Source organism: Capra hircus, chromosome 3 (genome assembly GCF_001704415.2).
Source record: "Capra hircus breed San Clemente chromosome 3, ASM170441v1, whole genome shotgun sequence".
Taxonomy (NCBI): Eukaryota; Metazoa; Chordata; class Mammalia; order Artiodactyla; family Bovidae; genus Capra; species Capra hircus.
The window spans coordinates 8,557,376-8,584,513 of NC_030810.1; the positions used below are offsets into that span (position 1 = coordinate 8,557,376).

Genomic DNA, 27,138 nt, shown 5'->3' on the forward strand with positions numbered 1-27,138 from the left:
GTCCAGACAGTAATCATTTTAGGTCTCTGTTGCATATTCTTTTGATTGTCTGTTTTTTTGGTACAATATTTAAAAAAATATTTTAAAACCCTCCTAAGCTCAAGGGGATACAAAAATAGGACATAGGCTAGATTTGTCCCAGGAGCCAAAATTTGCTGACCTCTGCTATATAGTACCACTTGCGTTAGTTATCTATTGCTGTGTAACAAATTGCCCCAAAGCTTAGATGACAATAAACATTTATTTTGATGATGTGGGTCAGGAATTTGAGAGTGGCTTAGCAGGTGGTCCTGACTCAGAATCCCCCATGAGGCTGTAGCCAGGGAGACAACTGTGGCTCCATTAATCCGAAGGCCTGACTGGCTTCCCCCAGAGCGGCTGATCCAGGAAAGCCTGGTGGAGATGGCATTTATTTTATAACCTAGCTTTGTAAATCACACCACCTCACACAGACTAACCCCAGTATAAGTTAGGAATACTCTACGTAAAGGTATAAATACCCGGAGGTGGGGGTCATTGGGGTCATTTTCAAGGTTGACTGTCACAGCACTATGGAGATGTATATCACATTTTACCAGCTATTTCCTATTGATGGATGTTTGGGTTATTTCTAGTTTCGTACTCTTATGGATAATGCTGATAAGAACATTTCTGTTCATGTCTATTGGTGTACATACGTACACATTTATATTGGCTATCCATAATGATTTTTGTAATAGCAACTGATTGCTTTTTATGATGTTCTTGTTTGGTTTTAAAACGTTTCTTTGGGGAATTTGAGGATAGTGTCAAATTATGGTAATATTGAATTTGAGGATAGTGTCAAATTATGGTAATATTGAATAATCTCTGAAAAACCATATACAGTGCCTAAAATTATTTTTTCTTTTGTTACTGGCTTGATCTAGGCTAGTTGAATGTCTGTAAAATTAGCAACTAGAGTATACTCTATTGTTTTATTCCTTTCCCAAGATTTGTTTGTTTAAAGGAGGAAGAAATGAACAGTAATAATGCTTGGAGAAAAGAAAAATTACCGCCAGTACAATTTGGCTGCTGTGGATAAGAAAAAAAAAAAAAAAAAGAAAAGGACATATGATATAACAATAAAGAGAAATGACTTTCATTTAAGGTATGTTTGCATAAAAGCCTAAGAGGTGAAGAACAAAGACAAGGTGAATAGATATTGCTGCATTTCTCAGTTTGTCAATATAAAAAATTAATGTTTTCAATATTCATGCCATGTCCAAATGGGGTCTCTTTGGATCATTCCAGTTTCTGCAGTGGCTCTTTAGCTGCTTACTATGTATTAAGCTTAAATGTGTATATAAAAATAGGCAAGATAGATATTTGTTACTCCTAATAATAGCAGATTTCCCTGCATTACACGGAATAACAAGGGATTAAGAAAATATAAAATTGTAATTAAGCAAAAAGCAATAGTACAAATCAGCAGTTCATGCTTGGGTGTAGACTATGCTGAATCCCATGGCAAAATGAAAAGGATCTCCCACACTGGTTCTTAAATCCTAAGAATAAAATTTGTATGATTGGTTAGCCACCTCCAGAGCTTCCACTTTTTCTAAAGCATTTTATCAGGGAAACAGCATATAGCATAGGCCCAGATCATGCATTTCCCTTGGTACCTGCATATCCACACCAATTAAAGCAGTTTGCTGTCACCTGGAACGAACAGGTTGACTAGGGGATATGTATAGTCATCCATAGTTTGCCACAACCCTATTCACAGGTAATTGGATCTTCTAGGAGAAGGCAATGGCAACCCACTCCAGTATTCTTGCCTGGAAAATCCCATGGATGGAGGAGCCTGGTGGGCTGCAGTCCATGGGGTCACTAAGAGTTGGATACGACTGAGCGTCTCCACTTTCACTTTTCACTTTCATGCATTGGAGAAGGAAATGGCAACCCACTCCAGTGATCTTGCCTGGAGAATCCCAGGGACGGGGGAGCCTGGTGGGCTGCCGTTGATGGGGTTGCGCAGAGTCGGACACGACTGAAGCGACTCAGCAGCAGCAGCAGCAGAAGTAGAAGTGCAATTAGTCCACTAAAAAATGTTATGATGTTCCGGAAGCCAGTGTGAGGAATCCCGCCCGTGACAAGGTCATGAGGAAGGAAGCTGACATACACAAGGCGTGCTCAGACTTCAGGGACCCCTCTGGAAATTCCTAAGCATGTACCTCAACAAAAATCTGCCGGCTTTTGTGCTCTGCTTTTCCACTCTTCTGACATCTTCTGGAAAAAGTCAATTCAGGGCTTTAGTCTTCTGCATTTGAAAGAGTGTTTCAATCCAAAAACCCCTCCGATGGCTTTCTAGCCTGCCTGCAGGACTCGTACAGCTGTGCACGTGCTTGTTTGAGGCCTCCTGACCGCAGGAGGCACAGGAAGCTTAAAACATCCTAGGAATGTAGGGGCTTCCGAAGAGTCAAAATCTTTAGAATAGGACTGATTAAAAGTTTCATTTGTTGAGTCAATACTTGCTGCCAAATTTTCATATCCTTTATTTGTAGATATAGTTGGTATATAGAAATGCAAGTAGTAGACCTGGTATTAGCAACATTAGATCTTTGAGTTAAGTACCTTCTTTGTTATATCCCACTGCACCTTTGTTCTATAGAGATGTAACTTTAATGCTTTAAGGAGATGCAGATTAAAGAAAAACACTTCAGGGGAAACAAAATTAACATTCATTAAGGAAGAGAGCCAAAAAGTGTTAACAAGCCTCTTGGCCAGAAGATAATGTAAATCACCTGAGACCTTTTGTATATAAAATGATATACGGAAAGAATCTGGGTTGCAAACGCTACATAATTTTGTTACCCATTGATCTCCATATTTTATCAAAAGTATAAAAGGCCTTCTGAACAATAAAGGATGGGACCAGCTTTTCGGACCAGTTTCTCGAACTAGTCTCTCGGCCTGGTTTCTTGGGAATCTGGCTCCCCCCGTGTCTTTCTCTCTTTCTTCTCTTCTTTCCCTCTCTCTGCTCTTTACTTTAATTTCAGGCTGAATTTCCACCTGGGGCGCGGAGTCTCGCCAGGTCTACTTACTTGCCCTGGCTGTTAAGACCCGCGTGAAAGGGAGCTTAAGGCGAGGCACCCTTAGATATTCAAGCGGGCGCCGGTGGCCCAACGTAGATGGTGCAAATTCCTTGCCTGGAATTTTATTGGCCTTCCATGTAAACCAAGCTATTCAGCCCTCTTCCTCCACTTAATCTTCTTACTACACTATAGTTTCTTAATCTAATCTTATATTAATAAATAAACAAGTCTTTCCACGCCAACGCCGTCCACTCTTCGAATTCCCTGGATCCACCGGGGCTGGACCCCGGCAATGATGACCATGAGACATCAGTGAAAACGGTTTTACTGAGAGTCACCTGGGATCTAGAGCCCTACAGTCGGTGGAAGTTCCTCAGGGCTCGTGTTTCTGAAATAGTCTTACAAAATCAGCAAGCTCCAGGAGATGGTGAAGGACAGGGAAGCCTGGCATGCTATAGTCCACGGGGTCACAAAGAGTCAGACATGCCTGAGAGACTGAACAGCACCAAATCACAGGGAAAACGTCTAGATTTCCTCTCATCAACAAGTGAATAGCCTAACTAGGTTCTGATGCTAGTATATCCCTTTACTGGGAATCTTGCTGAAATTCATATTTAGACTAAATGATAAACATGGTTGTCTTTGAATGGGGCCTTCCTTGGAAAAACCTGCACCTGCTCCAAAAAGAACAGTCTGTCCCTTGGTTTCCATGTCCTTAATAACAATATAATGTGGCGGGCTTACTAATTAGTGTAAGTAGAGTTTGCTTGCTATTTATGCATGCTAAGCTGCCTCAGTCATTCCGACTCTTTGTGGCCCCATGGACTGTAGATTGCCAGGCTCCTCTGTCCATGGGATTCTCCAGACAAAAATACTGGAGTGGGTTGTCATGCCCTCCTCCAGGGGATCTTCCCGACCCAGGGATTAAACCCACATCTTGCATCTCCTGCATTGACAGGCAGGTTCTTTACCATTAGCGCCAGTTTAGCACCTTGTAAATCCCAACAAGAAAAAAAAGTGACCATTCGGTTCCTGTAATAAAATATATATATATATATATCAGCAACTGCTGGGCATTAGCCATTTTTCTTTTGAGAGATAATGCCTAGCTGGTTTTTAGACTTTGGTTTCTGTCAGACTGAGACCCTGGTTCCTGATTCCCACAGATTAAGAGGAAAGATCACAATGTAAACATAATAAAACAATGAGAAACAAATCACCAAGAGTGAGGACAATAGCAGAATTAGACTTGAAAAGAAAATGATATTGGAAGTATCAGATATAGAATAAATAGTAAGTACATTTAATATGTTAAATATGAAAAAGGAACAAGTTAATATAGGAACAATACCCTATGGAGATAAGTAAGCAAATGTGAAAAAACAAATAATGCATTTGTTTCTCAAACGCAAAATAAATAATTGGAAACAGGAACTCAGTTAAACCTCAGCTTAGACCTAGCTAAAAAGATAATCACTGTATGGTAAAAAACAGACCTTGAGTAATTTATCAGAGATGGAAAATATGAATGAGAATTTCAAAGACAAAGAGAAAATCACAAGAAGATCTAATGCTGGGGTTCAGAAATAGTAAAGGAGGAGAATGAAGGGGGAGACAATGTCTACTGAAACAGTAGCTAAGAATTTTCCCAGATAGCAGAACAATCCAGGAAGTCTAATGAATCTTAAGAAGGGTAAACAAAATATTTAAACATAATGCAGGAAAATTCAGAATGCCAACAAAGGAGAGAGAAGCTTGAAGTCAGTGAGGGAGAAAAAAATGGACTACCTAAAATAATTTAGACTTCAGAAGACTTATCACGAAAAATGAAAGTCAACAATAGTGCCAAAAGAAAATGTGTCAGCCTAGACCTTTGATCCAGCAAACTTATTATTTAATAACTAGGAAAAATTCAAAACACCAAAGAGAGAGAAAGACTTTACAAAGGAGTGAATGACTGACAGCTGGTTTTTCAACAGCAACAAAAGAGGTCAAAAGATAATTAGATTCCTTTAGTGGGCTAAAAAAATTAACTGCCAACTTGAATTTCTAAACATATCAAAAATATCTTAAAAAATGAGAGAGAAATAAATGTATCACAAAAACTGAGAATGTTTGCCAACAGCAGATCTTCACTAAATAAAATTCTAAAAGATGGTCTTCAAACTGCAGGAAAATAATCTCATATGGAAGGTGAAGATATGAGAAGGGGAATGACGAGCAAAGAAAGTGACAAATATGTGAGTAAATCTAAGTGAACAATAACTGCAGAGAACAACAACAACACATTGTGGGTTTTAAAAATAAAATAAAGAAGTAAAAATAAACTAATAGGCAGAACAAACAGAAAACATAAAATAAGATGGTAGATTTAAAACTCATCAGTTCAGTTCAGTTCGGTCGCTCAGTCGTGTCTGACTCTTTGAGACCCCATGGACTGCAGCACGCCAGGCCTTCCTGTCCATCACCAACTCCCAGAGTTTACCCAAACTCATGTCCATTGAGTCGGTGATGCCATCCAACTACCTCATCCTCTCTTGTCCCCTTCTCCTCCCACCTTCAATCTTTCTCAGCATCAGAGTCTTTTCAAATGAGTCAGTTCTTCACATCAGATGGCCAAAGTATTGGAGTTTCAGCACCCCACCCCCCATACACCAATAATCTGACCTATTTACAGTGATGAAAGCAAAGACTTTCAACCATGAAATCTATATCCAGCAAAGCTATCATTCAAACATGAAAGGGAATTTAAAATATTTCCAGAAAAACATAAACTGAGAAACTGTGTCAGCAGCAAACCTAGAAAGAAATTTTAAATGATAAAGAAATTCTAAAGGAAGTCTTTTAGGGTTGAAATGAAAGAACTTGAAGCCATGTGAAGAAATAAAGAACACTGGAAAAGGTAACCACATAAGTAAATACATGATATAGCATAAGCATACTTTTTATCTGTAACTCTATTTTCTTCCTGCTTGAGAAACTGCATTAAGCAATAATTAGAAACCTTTGTTGATAAGCATACAATGTATAAAGATGTAATTTGTGTAACAATAACAATAGAAAGGATATAGAGGCAATGGAGCTATATAAGGACAATGTTTTTGTATACAATTGAAATTCAGTTGGTATTAATCCAAACTATGCTGCTATAAGTTAAGATGTTAATTGTAATTTCCAGAGTAACTATTAAGAAAATAATTTAAAAAACATACACAGTGAAAGAAACAACAAACATTTAAAATGGCATACTAAAAAATATCTATTTAATGCAAAAGAAGCCAGCAAGAAAAGAAGAGAGGTCCAACAAAAAAGACACAAGATACATAGAAAACAAATAGCAAAATGGAATATATAAAACCTACCTTATCAATCATCACATTAAATGTCAATTAAACATGTGAAAGGCAGATATTAGCAAAGTGGATAAAAAACACGATTCAAGTATATTCTCTCTACAAATGACACACTTCAGAGCCAATGACACAAACAGACTGAGAATAAAAAAGTGGCAAAAAGATATATCATGGATATAATAACCAAAACATAGCTGGAGTTATCCTAATATCTAACATATTTTGCCTTGAAGACAAAAACTGTGGCTAGGCACAAGAAGAACATTCCATAGTATAAAAAGACATTCTATCAAGAAGATACACAATTATAAACATATATGCATCTAATAACATAGCCCCAAAATATATGCAGCAGAAACTAACAGAACTAAAGGGAGAAACAGACAAATCAGCAATAAGAGCAGGAGTCCCCAACACCTCATTTTAAATCATGGTTAGAACCACCAGAATATGGATAGATCAACAAGGAAATATAATAAACAATACTAGAAACCAACTAGACCTAACAATCATCTGTAGGGCACTCTGCCCAACAAGAGAAGAATAAACACTCTTCTCAAGTGCACATGAAACGTTATCTAGAATAAAGTGAAAGTGAAAGTCACTCAGTCATGTCCAACTCTTTGAGATCCCATGGACTGTATTCTCCAGGCCAGAATCCTGGAATGGGTAGCCTTTCCCTTCTCCAGGATATCTTCCCAACCCAGGGATCGAACCCAGGTTTCCTGCATTACAGGTGGATTCTTTACCAGCTGAGCTATGAGGGAAGCCTCACCTATTTAGCGTAGACCATATGTTAATCCATAAAATAAATCTCCATAAACTTTAAAAGACTGAAATCATATCAAGCGCGTTTGGTAAGCAAAATGCAAATGAAACAAGAAATCAACAAAAGAAGGAAATGTGAAAAATTCACGGATATATGGAAATTAAACAACACTCTCCTAAATAATCAGTAAGTCAAAGAATAAATCAGGGGAGTGATTAGAAAATACTTTGAGGTGAAAAAAAATGAAAAAATAGCATACCCAAACTTAAGAGATACAGTGAAACAGTGCTTGGAGGGAAATTTATAATTGTAAATGCCTACATTAAAAAGAAGAAAAATCTCAAGTCAACAACCTAAACTTCCCCTCTAATAAACTAGAAAAAGAGAGCAAAATATACCCAAAGCAAATAGAAGAAAAGAAATTAAAAAGGCTAAAGCAACGATAAACAAAATAGAGAAACAATAGAGAAAATAAACAAAATCAAAAGTTGGTCCTTTGACAAGGTCAAGAAAATTGACAAATGTGTCTAGTCTGATGTGTGTGTGTAAGAGAGAGAGAGAGAAAGAGAGGGACAGAGAGAGGGGGAGAGAGAGAGAGATACAGGGATGGGAGAAGAATCAAATTCTAAAACCAGGAATGAAAGTGGAGATGTTACTGCCACCTGAATTTACAAAAGCAAAACGCATTATAGGAGAATATGATGAACGTGAACGGTTATATACCAATAAATTAGATAAACTAAACAAAATGGAAAAATTTCTAGAAACACACAAACTACAGAAACCAACTCAAGAAGAAATGGAATATCTGAAAAGAATTATATCAAATAAATAGAATCAGTCAATAATAAAAAAAACTTTTAACAAAGAAAATCCAGGGCCAGATGATTTTACTGATGAAGTCTATGAAAATTTTGAAGAAGAAATAATACCAGTCTTTCTGAAACTATTCTCAAAAATAGAAGAAAAGGGACAGTTGCCAACTCATTCCATGAGGTCAGCATTGCCCTGATATCAAAGCCAAAGATATCATCAGGAAAGAAACCTACAGACCAATATTCCTTATGAATTCAGTTGCAAAAATCCTCAACAAAAATACTAGCAAACCAAATCCAGTAGCACATTAAAATGAATTTTACCGTGACCAAATGTGATTTGTTCTAAGAACACAAGCGTTGTTCAACACATGAAAATCAATCAATGTAATACACCATCCTAATTGAATGAGGGGGAAAAAGCACCACATGATCATCTCAATAGATGTAGAAAAATCATTTTAAAAATTCCAACACCCTTTCATGGGAAAAATGTCCAACAAATTAGGAGCAGAAGGGAATTTCCTCAATCTGATAAAGGAAAGCTGCAAAAATCCCACAGCTAACATCATGCTTAATGGTGAAAGAGTGAAAGCTTTTTTTCCAAAGGCTATTTTTATTTGTATTCTCTAAACACAAGAATCTCAGCTGCCACTGCTGTACACAGGTGGTGGTCCATTTCCAAGCCCAGATGATTCGTCAGTCATAAATGGGGCTGGATGGCCAGGGTGGGGTCCTCAGAGAAGGGAAGTTAGAAATTAAAAAGGCTAAAATTAAAAATGGGCAGGTGAGTAGGTGAACCAGCCTCCTACCATACCTAGAGGCTCAGGGGCATAAGGAGATGGAGTCATCCCGACTGAGGGGCCAAAGTATGCATGAGCCACCACAGATAGGTGGACTGCAGAATGGCCTAACTCAACGCCCATCAGCCCCTCTGGACTGCATCCTCACCTCTCCTATTAGGAAGACAGGAGACAGAGCAACCCACAGGGCTCATGGTTAGCAACAAGATGCGGGAGCAGGGGCCTAAGGAACTGTTTTTTCCTTCAGGATGTGAGGCTAGCAACCCGATGTCAGGATTCTTAGTGCCTCCCTCATCCTTTTCCCCCCCACATGTTGGCCCTGTATTTTTTCCCAAAGCAGTTATTGTTTATTGAGCAGCGACTAACTAGGCACTTTTAATGGGTGTTCTCACTTAATTCTCTAAGGCATTAGCATCATTGATATAGACAAAGAAACGGAGGCTCTCAAATCACACGGCTTGTTTAGGGGCAGAGCCAGAGTTCAAATCCAGGTCTGTCTGCCTCCAGGGTCTGCTGCATTCCTGCTTCAGTCCTTTAAAAAAGGGGGTCACGTGATGTCTTTCTGGAAAATCAAGGAGGGAGTAAAACGGGAGACAGGTTTCCACCAGGCAGCCAGGACCCCTGAAGGAAGGGAGCCTTGGAGACTGAAGGGGTCAGTCACGGCATTAGAGAGGAAAGGGAGTAAGCCTGTGGCCACGAGAGAAAGTGAGAACCGGTGGGCCATCGAACCCAACGTGTTAGATGCTCAGTCGTGTCCAACCCCGTGGACTGTAGCCCATCAGGCTTCTCTGTCCATGGGATTCTCCAGGCAAGAATACTGGAGTGGGTTGCCATTCTCTTCTCCAGGGGATCTGCCAGACCCAGGGATCAAACCCAGGTCTCCTGCATTGCAGGCAGATTCTTCACTGTCTGATTGACCAGGGAAGGGAAGAGTTGTACACGACTGAGCACACACACACACACACACACACACACACACACACACACACACACACACACAACTAACCAAAAGGAGCCCAAGATGGGCTCTGACATCCAGAGAGCAGTTTGAGTGACCGTCTCCGTGACCACACACACACACACACACACACACACACACACAGGAGGGCTGTCCTTTGACATGGACCATCCTGTCAGTGTGCTCGGGTGATCACTGTGAGTAAATGACGTCTACTTACAGAGACACTGCGGGCGGGGGCGATCCCATGTGCCATCTCCCTGGCAGCTGAGCACCGGGGTGCCTAGGAGGTAGAATCCGTGGGTGCACTGGTAAGACACAGTCGTGCCGTAGCTGAACCTGTGTGGGCCGCTGGCGTGGATCTGACGAACGCTGTTTTCTTGGTGCCCAGGATCCGTACAGTTGATGACTGCAATGGAACAGGATGATTAGATGCAGAGACCTAGACGTGAGGATTTTTTTTTTTATGCTTTTAAATGGGAATTCAGAAGTCCAAACAGGAATGTATTCCCAGTAGAGCAAAATTTCCAGACCAAGAGAGGCTACACAAAGCAGATTCCCCTCAACTTGGCCACCTGGGTAAGGGATTCATCCTTCTGTGTCCAGCTAGACATCACTCCCCTGCAGAAGCCTCCCCACCTCCTCCCAGACTGGTTAACCTCTCCCTCCTTGGTCGTCCTGGCATAAACCTCTATTGCTTGATGGTGTGTCAAACTTCTATCGATATGAATCCCTTGAGGGCAGGAATGCACCCCTGTCTGTGAACCCATCCCCAGCACAGTGTGTCTTCCACAGTGGAGCTGTGGAAAGGGGATGGGCTTCTCTAGAAACTATTTTAATCACTTTTATGAGTATTTCAGGGGGAAATCAATTTTCAGGGATCAATTTGACTTTTAAATGCTGAAATGGTTCCAAAGCAGCTTCTCAAAATCAGAGTGAGGTTTGAGAGTCATGCTAATACTGTTCATAACCCATGATGTGAACTTGGACTTTTGAAACACTTTCATATCTCTTGTTAACCTGAACCTCCTATGAGTTGTATGAGGCAGGCAGGGTCAGTACTTGAAACCTTTGATAAGCTTTTAAAGTGCGAGCTATTTTTAACTTCTGATGACCCTCTCTGAGGCTAAGAGAGGTTGGAGTCACAAAACAGGTAAGCTGCGTTTATTCACTCATGCTATTTACTGTGATATACTGAGTGTCAAGCCTCGTGCTGGGCAGTAAGGACATGACAGAATTTACAGTCTGGAGCGGGGTTTCTCCGCCTTGGCACTGTGGATATTTTGGGCTGACAATTATTTATGGTGGGGGCAGCTCTGCGCATTGTAGGATGTTTAACAGTGTCTCTGGCCTCTGCCCACTAGATGCTAATAGGAACTCTCCAGTTGTGGCAACCAAAGACGTCTTTTGACATCTGTCCCCCGTTGGAATAGGGGAGCAGGAAAATCACACCCAGTTAAGAACTGCTGGTCTAGAGAGAAAGGGACAAACCAGCAATGCTACTGTTTGGTAAGTGCTCTGATGGGGCAGCAGAGAATGTTCTGGAAGCACAAAGCAGAGCCTCTAGCCCAGTGCATGGGGCAGGGCAGGAAAGTCTCCCCAGAAGGAGCAACCTTCAGGCTGGCTCTTGATGACTGGGTAGAAGTCACCTGGACAAAGAAATGGTGGGAGGGGACAGAGAAGAATGCATTTGAGGAAGCTGTGTCTGGTGCCCTGAGGGGCTTCCAGGCACAGGGCCCCTGTGAGGAAACAAAAGAGGCTCGGTGTGGCTGGGACCCAAGGCAGAGGTGAGGCTGGGGGCCACGCAAGTGGAGAAGAATGAGGCTGGATCAGAGGCGGACACGACTGGGCGACTGAACTGAACTGAACTGGATCAGAAGCTGGGCCAGGTCCCATGGGCCCATAAACCAGCCAAGGAGACTATTATTATCCTAAGGGCAGTGAGAAGTCTTAGGAGGTGTTTCAAACAGGGAGTGACTTGATCAGATTTGTGTTTTAGGCAGGACATTCCATCAGGAGAATGAGCTGGGGCTGGGGTGGGGAGCAGGACCAGGGGCCACGATTTCTAAGATTTTACCCCAGTCTTCTGTTTTCCAAGACTGGCTCTTGAGCACAGCACCCTGGGAAGGGGCTGGGGTTTGGGGAGCTGAAGTTACAGGACAGAACATGTCTGGGAGAGAGAGCACAGTTCTTGAGGAGAGGGGATCATGGGATAACCATAGCCCAAAGCATCAGTCTCAACGCCTTCCTCCCTGGAGAGGTGATGGAAGCGGGGCACAACACAAGGTCATGGCAATTTCCCCTGCACTCCCTGGATTCTCCTCTCATTCACAATGGCACCTTGAAGTGTTGAGCGGAATGTTATTTTAAGGTTAGCTGTGAATGTATCTTGATTGATTCTAAAGCATCATTTGAAAAATTTGGTCCTTTAATATCAACTACAAATAAACTGTGACACATTGCACAGCCAGTCACCATGCACCGTCAACACTGGAGGAGGAGCCATCAACCTAGGGAGTCTAAGCCCTCACCCCTTACAGCTGCGAAGACTTGATCAGCCTCCACACTAGGGCAGGGGTTGCTCCTGTTCAGCCAGAATGACCCTCCACTCAAATCTCAGCGAGCTTACCAGGCTACTCGTGGGCAGAGGCAGACGGCCCCAGGGTCCCTTGTCGCTGGGTGTGTGCACGTGTGCTTTGTTGCTAAATTGTGTCCAATCTGGACTGCAGCCCACTGGGCTCCTCTGTCCATGGGATTCTCCAGACAAGAATACTGGAGTGGGTTGCCATTTCCTCCTCCAGGGAATCTTCCAGACCCAAAGATCGAACCCGCATTTCCTGCATCTCCTGCATTGGCAGGCAGATTCTTTACCACTGAGCCCCCTGGGAAGCCCTTCATTGCTGCGAGAAGCCTGTAAAAGCTTCAGGAGCTATTTCCTAAAGTCTGGGTGGAACTGGAATACCCTCCATGTCAGGTCTGCCTCTTGAGTCTTTAGTTTCTTTTCTTCTCCTCCTCTTTATCCCAACCCCTAGATTCTGCTTTTTATGTCTCATTTCAACCCTTCCTTTTTTTCTTTCATTAAGAATGGGGCTCTATATGATAATGATGAATCATCGGTTCTATGAAAAGTAAACAAAAGACTGCTTTCCATTTCTGTTTTTTCTATAACCAGTGAAGAATTTTGACATGGCTCTATCTTGGGGGAGAGAAATGCTCCATCTGTGACCCTTCTCTGCCCCAAGTCTTCCCTATTTGAGTCAATGTAGCACCAGGAAAGAGTCCCCTGACTTCCGCTCGTGGGTCACAGACACAGGTGGCAGCGGGACTGGGGGTGGGGGGTTCGGGGGGAGGAAGGGTGGCTCACTTCGACAGGTGGGCAGCACGTCGCTCCACTGCCCACTGGCCAGGCACTGGGATCGAGCAGCCCCCTCAGCCACATAGCCCGGGTTGCAAACAAACTTGACCACGTCGTTGAGGTTGAACTGGTTGCCCTGGGTGAGGCCGTTGATCGGGTTGCCTGGGTGTCCACAGGTAATTGCTGCAATCGAAACAGACGAGAGGTCAGCCCTCCTGTTGTTCCCCATCCCCAGTCTTTCCTGTCCTCACCTGACCTCTCTCATGCCCAGCAGCGAAGCACAGCCCTAGGTCTCACTTTAGTTTCTTTTGCTACACAACTCAGTTTTCGTGACGTCAGCATGGGGACAGTCCCTTTTCCTTGAAGGTGTGTCCACAGCGTGGACCGCTTGAGAGAAGTTGTTTGAGGACCATAGGGCATTAGGGCGTATCATCCTCCTCCTTCGCCCAGGCAGCTGGTCCTGCCTCAGTTCCTCTCCCCGATCCCTTCAGCTACTCATCTCCATTCTTTGCCAGATACCCTGGTGACTACCCTTCCGAAGAGTCAGACTAGCCTAAGTTCCTGGGCCAGTCTTGATGGAGCCAGAGTCAGTACAAACCACGCCTGTGCGGAGGGACTGGTCACCCCGACAGACCAGCGGGCATCGGAGTTCTTCGGAGGGCACAGTCCCTCCCCTACTTCTTCCATGTGAAGGGAGTTCAGCTCATAGACTTCCTGGCCTTTCCCTGTGCTCTCTTCTCTATCCTGCCTGGGGTAACCGGAAGTGGCCCCTCTGTGCAGTTTGGGAAGGACGAAGGCTCAGCCTTGCCTTCCTCCTCTTGACATGGGCAGCCTGCAGGCAGCGAGGCTCCCCGCAAGCCTCCAGCAGAGGCAGGTTCTCCCCTGCCTTCCCTTCCCCTACAATGGAGTCATGCCCAACCCAGGGCAGTGCTGCTCTGACTGTGAGAATCTACCCCTCCTGGGGTTTATTGAGCAAGTTCCGTCTGGCTTTCACTTTAAGCTACGGCTCCAGCTGAGACTTTATCAGGAATGAGGGTGGTATTCTGGTGTCCACACATGACTCTGTTTCATTGTGTAACTGGTTCAGCCCTGGGCAGGGAAGGGGGAGAACGCTTGGTGCTTACAGAGCTCAGGCTCACCTCCTCCTCTCAGGAGTGGAGTTCACTCCACCAGCGGCACTGGTCTCTTCGACTTTTCTTGAATGTACTAAACAAGGTCCTGCCCCAGAGCCTTTGGACTAGCTTCCTCTTGGCTGAAACAGTCCTTGGCCTCTGCCCTCATATCCTCAAGTCTCCCCTCAAATGCCACCATAGCAGTGAGGCCTGCCATTACAACCAGATAAACGGCCACCCAGCACCGCCAAACCTTCTTGCCCTGCTTGCTTTTCTATACGGCGATCGCCCACTCTGAGCACACTGCTTTACTCATTGCTAGTTTTTCTGCACCTGAATAGAAGCTCTCTGGGGCAGGGACTCTGTCCCCCTCCTTGCTGTATCTTCTGTGTCTGGACCGGTGCCTGACATATAGGAAGTTGTTGTTCAGTTGCTAAGTTGTGTCCAGCTCTTTCGTGAACCCATGGACGGTAGTTGGCCAGGCTCCAACTACATGGGATTTCCCACGTAAGAATATTGCAAGAAGTCCATGGGATTTCCCAGGCAAGAATATTGGAGCGGGTTGCCATTTCATTCTCCAGGAGATCTTCCAGACTCAGGGATCGAACCTGCGTCTCCCGCATTGGCAGGTGGATTCTTTACTGCTGAGCGACCAGGGACATACAGGAAGACCTTGATAAGTAATTCCAAAGTGAAACAAAAAAAAAAATGGCAGAGTGAACTAACAAATGAGTGTCATGAACGGACAGATGCCTGGCTTTTGCTCTGCTCCTGAGTCCTTGGTTCTATTTACTATCTGCTTGGTCCCTAGTCTCTTTGGGTGGGAATCTGACTTGATGCTTTTGAGGCCTCTCCCTTGGTTCTGGCTTTTCAGCTGTGAGAGGCTGAGGAACTGTGAGGAATGCTTTCTTATCCTAACACATGGATTTATGAGGACCTCACTCCAAACCCAGGGCTTCCCAGGTGGCTTAGTGGTAAAGAATCCTGCTAATGCAGGAGATGCAGAAGATGTATGTTTGATCCCTGGGTCAGGAAGATCCCCTGGAGGAGGAAATGGCAACCCACTCCAGTATTCTTGCCTGAAAAACCCCAGGGATGGAGGAGCGTGGCAGGCTATAGTTCCTGGGGTCGCAAAGAGTTGGACACAGCTTTGAGACTAAACAACAACATCCCAAACCCAAATGGTATGGATGGAGGTCGGGGAACAAGAATAAGTAGGATCCAGATTTGGCTGTAGACACCTCTGCTGTCTCTCTGGGCCAGTTCTCTTTTATAGATCTCAACAGAAGTATCCTTGACTCTAGCAGACAGCCTGGCGTGGTGGGATGAGAATGGATGAGGAGGCCAGCAGACTGGATTTACAACTCAGCTATGTCCTCTCCTTACTTTGGACCCCTCGCTCTGAGCCTCAGTTCCTGTATCTGTAAAGTAAGAATTTCAATATGCATTGAACAGGGTTGCTTTGAAAACAGACCCATCCTTTTGCTCTTCATTAAATACTTACTGGATGCCTTCTAAGTGCAAGGCACACTGCTGTGCACACTGATGAAATGCGAGGAGCTCAGGAGCTCATTTCTCAGCCTATCAGGAGAGCAGGCAGGGGCGCAGACTGTCACATCACTGTGGCTGGTGCTGGAGCAGGCTTCCGGGATGGGCACCTACCCTCCACCCGGGAGGGAGTGGTTAAGGAGGGTCCCCAGAGAATGTGGCATACCCTTAGCTGGGTCTCAAGGCTGAGCAGGATTTTCCAAGTCAGTGAAGTGGTGAGAGAGTGGAGGGAAGCTTCAGAGGGCCTGTGAATGCCCTGAAATTATGTGCAAAATATGGGGTGTTTCTGATCAGCTTGGGAGAAGATGCATTGTTCCCACCAGACTTACAAAGGGTCACGATCCACCTCCCCAAAGGCTAAAATACCTTTGTATAAAGGTGTTTAGCAACTTTGTATAAAGTTAGAGGGGAGGGCTGAGGGCTAAACCTTTGGGAGTAGTAACAGCTTTTGAACTGCAGATTGACTGAAATGCCAGCACAGGACATAGAGGGGTGGTCACCAAAATTCACAGGAGGTGGGAGTGTCACAGGCCCATGGGGACAGTTCATGACTTATCAGATGTCCCAGGGAGCTCTGTTTCTCTGGAGAGCTCTGATGGACTCAGACACAAGGGGAGAAGGGGAATACACTGATGGGAAAGAGAGGAGGGGTCCTGCTGGCCTGGGGCTCTCAACTAGACCTTGAACACATGTGCCAGCAGACCCAAATTTCCTGAGGGCCGAGATCGTGGTACATTTAACTCATCTTTATGCACAACACCATACAAGCACCTGGCACAAAGTAGGTGCTAAGGAAAGGTTTGCTGGATTCGGTCTTATAGGCCGAGGTAAATTAACAGAAAAGGAAGATGCGCAGTTCAGAGGAGAGAACTGAAAACAGACTAAGCTCACGAAGAAGGCAGAAGGGAAGGTGATCCAGAGACTCATGGAGTGATTAGCCTTGGGCTTGGAGAGACTTCTTGATAGGAGGTAAGGGTCAAGGGTGAAGGTAGAGAAGGACAGATGGACATGTGGGAGGGGAAGCAGGAAGCGGAAGGGGTTATTGTCTGATGGCTTCTGTTCTCTCTGCACAGTAGAAAGTGAGATTATATCATTAACTAAGAATTATTGGGGTCTATATGGTTTATTGCGCTTAATCCTTACAACCCCGTGAGATAGGCACCATCATTATCTTTGTAGGGAAAAAGAGGTTCAGAGGGGTCTGGGGACTTGTCCAAGGGGCACAGTTTCTAAGTGACCCATCTGAGTTCTGAACCTGGCTTCTCTACTTTCAGGCCATCCTCACTACGTGTTTTAACTATCTGCTGAAAATATAGCAAATGTGTCTCTGAGTAGGTAGACTATGGGTCTTCGGGAAGTAGGTGAGATTATGAAACAGCTGTGTGGGCAATAGACAAGGTCGCTGACTGAGGAAGTGGAGACAGGCAGCTGGAAAGTTCTGAGTCTAGCTGATATTGTAAAGCTTGAATTCATAGGTGATGGCATCTAACATGGTACCTGCCACCGAGCAATTGCTTGTAAATGTCCTGTTATTCTTGCCTTCCTACCCCAGGTACTTCTTAAATCTCTGTGCCTCAGGAGAGAATGGAGCTTGGTACAAAAGATCTTGGATTCAGTGATGTAGCAGGGCGGTGGTACATCGCCCACCACACCACCATCACGGGCCTCTTCACAACAGCAACAGCAGCATCTGATCAGTTCACATGCGTTCTCTCATTTAATCCTCGCAGTAGTCTCTGAGGTGCCTGCTTTTCATAAGTTAGGAAACAGACCTAGAGAGGTAAGCTACCTCATCTAACATCACACAGCAACAGGCTATGTCGTGGTAGACCTGGAACTGGAACCCAGGCAAGCTAGGTCTGGGGTGCAAGTGTCCACCTGCTTGACTCTGCTGCCTTTCTGTATGGACCAGGCATAAAATTAAGTATCTTAGGTTCGGCAGACATCTTCCATGAATTCAGAATCCAGCATTCTCTGTTACTTGTAACTCAAACCTTTTCACATGTGTAATGTGCCAATTTCTTGAAGGCATTTGAATTTTCATTTCCTGGATAAAACCAAATATATTTTGTTTAGAGACATCTACAAGACTGACTAAATGTGATAGGTCTTGCTTTCTGTAAACCTAGTACTTAAGAAGCTATTAAGACTAATTTTCATGCATTGTTTATTAAGTCTCACTATTTCATTATTTCATCTCATATAGGGAAAGCCAAGTGAAGAAGAATTAAAAACAAAAGCCTGCCTTACAAAAATTAAGACCAAAACACTGTACTTTACATAAAGGCTCACTTTATGGAACTTTAGAAAGTGAAAACTTTTCCAAATTACTTGCAGGCTAATTAGAATAACAGTGGCCATCTAAATCCAAAAATGCAGACTAATAAGAAGAAATAAAACCGTAGAGAGCCCAGGCCCGCAGCATAACTAGAAGACAGAAAATGCTATAAACTTTAAATTACATGTAAGTAGAAAAACAAACACTAAACCTGGGCAGAACTATTTCTCATGCTTCTGTTGCAAGGCTTAGCAGAGAGCAAGGCTGTATGGAAAGGAGATGAGAGAAGCAGGGGAATACTGATCCAGAGTCACTGCTAGAAAGAGAAAGCCCATCTTAAAGGTGAACATATTGAAAAATGACCCTGGTATGTCAGTGCACCAACTATAGGAAAGAACATAAATGTTTACAACCTTTTCTGAATACCAATACCAAAAGAAATGAAAAAAAGAGCAAAGCAAAGCAAAAAAAGCAAAGAAAACATGTCATACAGAGAAAAAACATTGTGTATTATATTTTATACATAATAACTAAACAAAATTAAAACTAAACATATAAATAATAATATATGTGAATGAATTTGACTAACCTATTAAGAGAAAAGATTTTCAAATGGACTCAGAAGGCAAGGTCCAACTCTATGATATATACGAGAGGCCCATCTAATTTGAATGATTCAGAAAGGCTAAAATAAAGTGATGGTTAAAGGCATACCAGGCAAATGGGAGAAGGATGAAAGTAGAGAGTGTAAGCCTAATGGTATTAGGTACAGTACAGTTCAAGCTAGAAAATATTAAAGTGATAATGAAGACATTTTTAAAGGCTAAAACCACAATTTTCAATGTAGATATAACAGTTATGAATATCTATGTGCCAAGTAACACAGCAATTATCCTTATGTAACACAAACTATGGGAAATACAAGGAAAAGTAAATAGAAGAACACTAATATGAAGCCAGGCTTCAACAGTATGTGAACTGTGGCTTCAACAGTACGTGAACTGTGAACTTCCAGATGTTTAAGCTGGATTTAGAAAAGACAGAGGAACCAGAGATCAAATTGCCAACATCTGCTGGATCATCGAAAAAGCATCCAGAAAAACATATACTTCTGCTTTATTAACTATGCCAAAGCTACTTGTGGATCACAACAAACTGGAAAATTCTGAATGAGATGGGAATACCAGACCGCCTTACTGTCTCCTGAGAAATCTGTATGCAGGTCAAGAAGCAACAGCTATAACCAGACATGGAACAACAGACTGGTTCCAAATCAGAAAAGGAATACATCATGGAGTATGTGATATTGTCACCCTGCTTATTAAACTTGTATGCAGAGTACATCTTGTGAAACGCTGGGCTAGATGAAGCACAAACTAGGATCAAGACTTCTGGGAGAAATATCAGTAACCTCAGAGATGCAGATGACAACCACCCTTACGGCAGAAAGTGAAAAACTAAAGAGTCTCTTGATGAAAGTGAAAGATGGGAGTGAAAAAGTTGGCTTAAAACTCAATATTCAGAAAACTAAGATCATGGCACCAAGTCCCATCATTCCATGGCAAACAGATGGGGAAACAATGGAAATAGTGACAGACTTCTTTTGGGGGGCTCCAAAATCACTGCAGATGGTGACTGCAGCCATGCAACTAAAAGATGCTTGCTCCTAGGAAGAAAATCTATGACTAACCTAGATAGCATATTAAAAAGCAGAGACATTACTTTGCCAACAAAGGTCCATCTTCAGAGCTACGGTTTTTCCAGTAGTCATGTATGGATATGAGAGCTGAACCATAAAGAAAACTGAGTGCTGAAGAATTGATGGTTTTGAACTGTGGTATTGGAGAAGACTCTTGAGAGTCCCTTGGACTGCAAGGAGATCCAACCAGTCCATCCTAAAGGAGATCAGTCCTGAATATTCATCTGAAAGGACTGATGCTGAAGCCGAAACTCCAATACTTTGGCCACTCATTGGAAAAGACCCTGATGTTGGGAAAGATTGAAGGCGGGAGGAGAAGGGGATGATAGACGATGAGATAGGTGGATGGCATCCCCGACGCGATGGGCATGAGTTTGACCAGGCTCTGGGAGTTGGTGATAGACAGCGAAACCTGGCGTGCTGCAGTCCATGGGGTCACAAAGAGTCAGACACGACTGAGCAACTGAACTGACTGAATAATATGAAACTTTAAAACACATCTCTCAGAACAAAACAGGTCAGGTAGACAAAAAATAAGTAAGCAAACATTAAGACATAAACAACAAAATCAATAAGGCATATCTTATGATTATATATAAAACTTTACACACTAATGCCCTTTTCTCTCAAATGCACATGGAAGAGTCATAACAACTGATCAAATATTAGGTCATAAAGGAAGCATCAGTAAATTCCATGAAGCAGAAATACTGATTATGGTGCAATAAATTAGAAATGAATACCAAAGTAAAAATCAAAACTCCCTTCCATCTGGAAATAAAAACCACACACTTTCATTTAAAGAAACTTCTAAGTGAAAGGGGAAATTAATATCAAAAGGACAGAATTTCTGATACATAATAAAACACTAATTTTTATAATCTGTGTGATATAATTAGAGCAGTGATCAGAAGAAATTTTATAGCCTTGCATACTTATATCTATAATAGTCAATAAAAATAAAAGACTGAAAATAAATGAATGAGATTTCTAATTCACAAGCAAAAAAGTGAACCAAAAAGTTAATTGCAAGGAAGAAAATAATAGAGGTGGAAGTAATAACGATGCAGAAAACTGAAAACATAGACATTAATGATTGTCATGAACAAAATACAGGAAATCGTCCCGTTAACCTAATGAAGACAATGCAAGGGGAAGTCCATTTTGCACTTGAGCTGGTGACTAGGGAGAGTGGGCACCATACTTACGCACACAGAAAGGGGTCTTGCCCGACCAGTGATGATCCTGCTGGCAGATGCGCACGGACATGCCGATCAGGCGGAAGCCAGCATTGCACTGGTACACCACACTGCCCCGGTAGCTGAAGTTCTCCCCGTTGACGTGCCCATTGACGATGGGCTCAGGGGTCCCGCAGTGTCCGGCTTTGGTGAGATGTGAGAAGAGAGGGTAAATTGCACGGGAGCATACAGAAAATGAGGTGAGGCTTGGTAGGGGGAGGGGGAGACAGGCACGATGGGGAAAAGGACCACCCATTGTTTTTCCCTCCTCCCCTGACAGTGGCATCCAGGAGTGATTTCAGGAATCTTAGACATGATAGAAAGTGTTGAAGATTGAAAGTGAAAGTTGCTCATTCGTGTCCAACTCTTTGAGACCCCGTGGACTATACAGTCCATGGCATTCTCCAGGCCAGAATACGAGAGTATTTTCCCTTTCTCTTCTCCAGGGGATCTTTCCAACCCAGGAATCGAACCCAGGTCTTCCACACTGCAGGCGGATTCTTTACCAGCTGAGCCACAAGAGAAGCCTAAGAATACTGGAGTGGGTAGCCTATCCCTTCTCCAGCGGATCTTCCTGCCCCAGGAATCGAACTGGGGTCTCCTGCATTGCAGGCAGATTCTTTACCAACTGAGCTGATTTGGGAATCCCACATCCCAAGTATGCATACAGCTGATTCACACTGTTGGACAGCAGAGACCAAGACAGTATTGTAAAGCAGTTATACTTCAATTAAATTTTTTTTTAAAGCCCAGAAAAGAGCTGGACGTTAAAAACAAATCCCAAGGTTGCATTCCAAATAGCTAGCCATCTTGAACTTTAGTTACTGGGTCTGTTCATGGGTGAGAAATGATTGCTCTTATGGCCCTGCCTCTGGGATCACCCCTCTTTTTCTCATCAGCATTTCTAGAGCGTCTGCTATACGGAGGGCACTATGGCCTACACTAAGGCACTCAAAGCTTGGTTGTGCTGAAAATGACCAAGTGAGGACAGGTAAATTCATCCTTCTTTCTCCTTGAGTGGCAAGGAACACAGACAATATAAACCTAGGTGAGTTATTTTCAGTAAATGGGATTTGGGTGGAGTATGTTCCTAGTGTTTCCACTAGCATTTGCTCGGTTCTGTGTAGACATAGCTCACGGCTGTGTCTCTAACAGAGGCCTGAGACAGAGGGAGGGCGTTCACTTAACACAGAGCTGTTCACTTCAGAACAGACCATCCAATCTATGTTGCTGGGTCTGTGTAGCTGGGACCCTCCTTTGGCTTTGCAGGATCCAAGAAAAGAGTAAGAGAAGAGACAACTTTAGAATCTAAGGTTTAGGCAGGGAATGGATTGCCCATGGGAGAAATGGCAACTTTGACTTTTGTAAACCGGGTAAGTATGCTTTTGTCCTACATTGACATATTTTTGTCATGAAACAAGCTAATGGCAAAAAAATTTATATATTATAATATATAATGTAGCACATATAATATAGTATTTTTATAAAATATTTATATCTGCAAAATTTGCTGTGTGTGTAGTCGCTCAGTCACGTCTGACTCTTTGTGACCCCATGGACTGTAGTCCGCCAGACTCCTCTGTCCGTGGGATTCTCCCAGCAAAAATACTGGAGTGGGTTGCTATTTCCTTCTCCAAAAATTTGCCAATATATAATATAAATGCTATTTTAGATGTGTTGCAGGGATGTGTCTCTGTAAGTTTCCCTGGAGGTAAAGACTGGAACTTCACCCATCATACAAGAGCCAAGAAGAAGGGAGCATCTTTTTTGATCAGAATGAAAGCCCCACAAAGGTTTGTCTCATCAGACCTGAAGTTTTCTCATTCTTTTGGATGCTCCAAGGGAAGCTAGTTCAGCATTTTGCTTATGGTAAATAGCATCTGACTCATTTGAAAAGACCCTGATGCTGGGAAACACTGAGGGCAGGAGAAGAAGGGGATGATAAGAGGATGAGATGGTTGGATGGCATCACCGACTCAATGGACATGAGTTTGGGTAGACTCCGGGAGGTGGTGATGGACAGGGAGGCCTGGTGTGCTGTGGTTCATGGGGTTGCAAAGAGTCGGACATGACTGAGTGACTGAACTGAACAGAAATACCCAACAGCTAGAGTTTAGATTAAGCATTTTATAATCATAGGTAAAATAGTACTGTTCAAAGATTGGGATCCAGCTTTGGAAAGATCTAACTTGTCCTGGAAAGGGAAAAATGGACAGGAGAGGCCCCGGGGTGGTCACTTACCCAGGCAGCGGACTTCGGAGCCACTCCAGAGTCCATTGGCCATGCACTCGCGCACCCTGGAGCCCACCAGCGTGTACCCGGAGTTGCAGGAGAAGATGGCCGTCGCTCCATAGACAGACAGGGTTCCGATGCGGTGCCCATTGGGCGGGATGGGGAGCTCTCCACAGGAGATGACTGCAAAGACCACAGAACGTCAGGAAGCCAGTCCCGAAAGACGGGACATGTGCTGCTTCTCATTAGCAAGAATAGTGACAGAAGGAAGATGGGTTCAACCTACTCTAATGGGACTCATGACCAGAATACGGGTCACCATGGTGACTGTCGCGCTATTACACTGCACCCATGATTCTCAACAGGGCTGTCACCAGAAGCACCCCCCGAGGAGCTTTTAAAATGTCCAGATCTGCGGTGCGCTCCTCGGTGTCCAGGGCGGACGGCGGGCACTCCCCCGTCCTCTCTGCTGAGCCGAGCAGCAGCCTCACAGTCTTGCTCCACAGAGCGCTGCAGACACCACTGGCTGCACTGAGACGTAAGCCCCTGCTTGTAATGAAGCTGTCCCATGCCTGTGACCTCTACTTGGTCACAAATACACCGCCGAGTCTGCACTTGGAGGGACAAAGGCCAGTGTCTTGCATCATGGGTGTTGGGAAGATACCACTCCTCATACCCAGTCTCAAAGATGCCCTTGAGCACTGACAAATGATGTCCTTCTGATCCTTCACAAACATTTACTTCCTCTAACACACCCTTCTGACTGAGTAAACAGCATCAGTATATCCCTATGGGTGGGCGCTGTGCTGACCCACTCAGAGCCCCCTTGAGGACTGAAGGGCTTCTTTCTCCAGATTGTAGCTGCTGGCAAACATCCCTTTGGTGTGAGCCCTCTTCAGATGGCCTTGGTTAAAGAGTCCTCACATCCAAGGTCATGCTCTCTTCCTCGGGCAGCTAGAACCCAGAGTTCGGTGAATGTGGAGGTATAAAGCCCCTCTGCCTTAACTTGTGGCAATTCTGAAGGGCTGCCCAGATTGAGAGCTCTTAGCTGGGTCAGCTGAGGCATCACCATCATCATCAGAGGCCACCTTCTCCATCTTCCCAGTCCTATTTCCTCCCCTCCCCTCCCCTTCCCATTCCTTTCCTCTTCCCCCTTCTCCTCCCCTCCCCCTCCCTTCCTCAGAAGGTGATCCCAAGAGCACTGCCTAACAAATCTCCACCTTAGAGTCGCTTCCCAGAGACCGTGACCTCTGAAACTATCTCAAAGAACCAAAGAAAAGCAATGCACAGTGGAGAAGGAGAAACAGGCACCCTTAGGTGGCCTGTCCCTTGCACTCTATTCATTCCTCCCACACACACTTCCATTATAGGTCTCATCACACTTTGGCATCCTTGCTTCTTTATTTGTCTGCCTCTCCAGTAGACTCTAAACTCCTGGTGGGCAGGAACCACAAGCTTTTATCCTCATACCTCTATACCAGGTACCATATACTACCTGGCATGAAAGTTGGATAAATGAGTTAGTGCATGTTCACCTGGACAGAGGCAGCTTTTTAATAAGACGGCAAGAGGCTGAGAAGTGCTTCCTTAAAGGAGTAGGCCTCTCCCCAGCTCCTGGTTCTAGGTGAGTGTTTAAAAAGAGGTTCACTGCAATCCCTGGCTATACCCTACTCTTCCCCCTCCCGAATTCAGCCCACGTTATGAGACAGTTCGAGTTGGAGGCACTGTGCCAAACTTGCCCACCCTTTCCTCCTGGGCTTACTTTGGCAGGTGGGCATAGAGTTGTCAAGGCTCCATTTGCCATTGGCCTGGCAGTGGATGACCCTTTGGCCAGTGTAGTAGTAGCCAGGGTCACAGATGAGCATCAGCTGGGCCTGGAACTGGTACTGCGTCTCAAAGATGAGCCTCCATCGACCGTGTTCCACACTGACGGAGCTGATGTCAGGACAGGTCACAGCTGGGGAGGTACAAAACGGAAAGGAAGATTCATTCATTAATTGTGGACGACACAGGCAAGAGCCCAGCGTTGGGGACTGGGGGACCATAACGCAGTCATGGTGACTCTCAGAACCTTCAGGCCCCAGGCACATGTGGTCTAGAATGAAGTGAGCTGGGTGGGGAATGTGGCAAGCAACTGGGGTGGCAGATCTGCCAAATTAAAAAAAAACTAGGGGGGAGCTGGCACTCTGTTGGTTTTGATTGTGGATGTGAGACTCCAAATTCCAGGTGGTCAGATCTACCTTTTCCAAAGGAAGCTAGAGATAGGATTTTTATGTGAAAGTCTTCTGATTTAGAAATGTTAGAAAGAAATTCAAACTATTAATTTTATTTTTAATCACAGGGTAATTGCAATATTGTGATGGTTTTCGCCATACATCAACATGTATTGGCCATAATGTTACAAAATATTTTTATAAAGCACTGCACAGGCCAAAGAGCCAAACCAAAACCAAAACCAAAACCCTCCTATCATCAGACTGGATAGCCCATTAGGCTGCCCACTGGCCTTCAAATACCTCTGTTGTTTTGGAGAAGGAAATGGCAACCTACTCCAATATTCTTGCCTGGAGAAGTCCATGGACAGAGGAGTCTGGCAGGCTACAGTCCATGGGGTCACAAAGAGTCAGACACGACTGAGTGACTGTCACTCACTTGTTCTGTTGTTTTAGAGTCTTGCGATCAAAGGACATTCACGTCGATTTTCTAATACTTTTTCGATCTAAAAGGAAGCGGACCAGTCATCCTGAGGTTCTGTGATGGTTTATGGATACATCTCAGGGAACAGTGGTCTGTCGATGTTTTGAAGCAATTTCAAACGGGAACCCAAATTGGTAGATGGAGATATCCATTTGTCTCAGATCTGAGTCCCAGCCTCTATGGGCATGTTTTTCCTATTTCGCTCACTCCTTGCAGGACTCTTTTCAGCTGCTTACCCAGTGCCCCTCACATACCCGCCTCCCCTACCCAAGCACTCACGGACACACTGCGGGGGAATGTTGCGATTGCTCCATAGGCCTGTCTCCAGACACTCTGCTGTGGCTTCAGCACCTGCCTGAAGATGGTAGCCTTCACTGCAGCTGTATACAGCCTTGGTCCCCACTGTGTACTCTTTGCCAAACACCATTCCATTCTTGGGGGCCTCAGGAAGCCCACAGGAAAGAGCTGGCAGAGGAGAAAAATGTCATGAGCCTGTCTGCTTCAAGATGGTGTTTCTGAGAACATAGTTTTATTTTTCCTCTCCCTTGAGGCCCTAGTAGAATGATAGTAAAGAGTAATAAAAGGGAAAAGCCTCATAACAAAGAAGAAAATGGGAAGATCATCAGCAGAGGAGATGGAAAAAGAAACTTTGGAAGATGAAATACGGATAGAAATGTGTCACTGGGTTAAACGGAGTTGAGAAGCTGCAGCACAAAATTTATACAGGAGGGAGCTATGAGGTGAGACCAATTCTCCATCCCTTCACACAAATACAGTGGAGAGGCAGCCAGGCAGCCATCTTCCAAACTAAATAGAGATGGTTTTAAACCGACTTAAGAAGAAAAAAAGAAAGGAAGGAAGGAAGAAAAAAAAAGAAAAGAACCCCCTTGAGAGAATCGGGGATGCTCAAGTAGGAGCAGGTATCCGAGTAAGCTCTTTTAATTCTTAGATATAAAGGCTCCCACCCTCAAGGCTGACCCTCTGCCTGCGTATCTCTGCCATATACTCAGTTTGATAGGGACAGAGTAAAGAGACATTGACTATGCTAAAGCCTTTGATTGTGTGGATCACAACAAACTGTGGAAAATTCTTAAAGAGATGGGAATACCAGACTGCCTCACCTGCTCCTGAGAAATCTACATGCGGGTCAAGAAGCAACAGTTAGAACCAGACATGGAACAATGGACTGTTTCAAAATTGGGAAAGGAATATGACAAGGCTCATA

At 44.0% G+C, this 27,138-nt stretch overlaps 1 protein-coding gene across 1 annotated transcript in view; it reads right to left on the bottom strand.

The window, feature by feature from the left end:
- Positions 1 to 27,138, bottom strand: part of CSMD2 (CUB and Sushi multiple domains 2) — a 616,901-nt gene that overhangs the window by 39,196 nt on the left and 550,567 nt on the right. Inside the window, exons 50-55 of the mRNA XM_018046480.1 lie at positions 26,193 to 26,378; positions 24,979 to 25,173; positions 23,226 to 23,399; positions 20,955 to 21,128; positions 13,119 to 13,292; positions 9,975 to 10,163 (exon numbers count right to left, since the gene is read on the bottom strand). Of these exons, the coding sequence (XP_017901969.1) occupies positions 9,975 to 10,163; positions 13,119 to 13,292; positions 20,955 to 21,128; positions 23,226 to 23,399; positions 24,979 to 25,173; positions 26,193 to 26,378 (1,092 nt within the window). The remainder of the gene's footprint in view (positions 1 to 9,974; positions 10,164 to 13,118; positions 13,293 to 20,954; positions 21,129 to 23,225; positions 23,400 to 24,978; positions 25,174 to 26,192; positions 26,379 to 27,138) is intronic.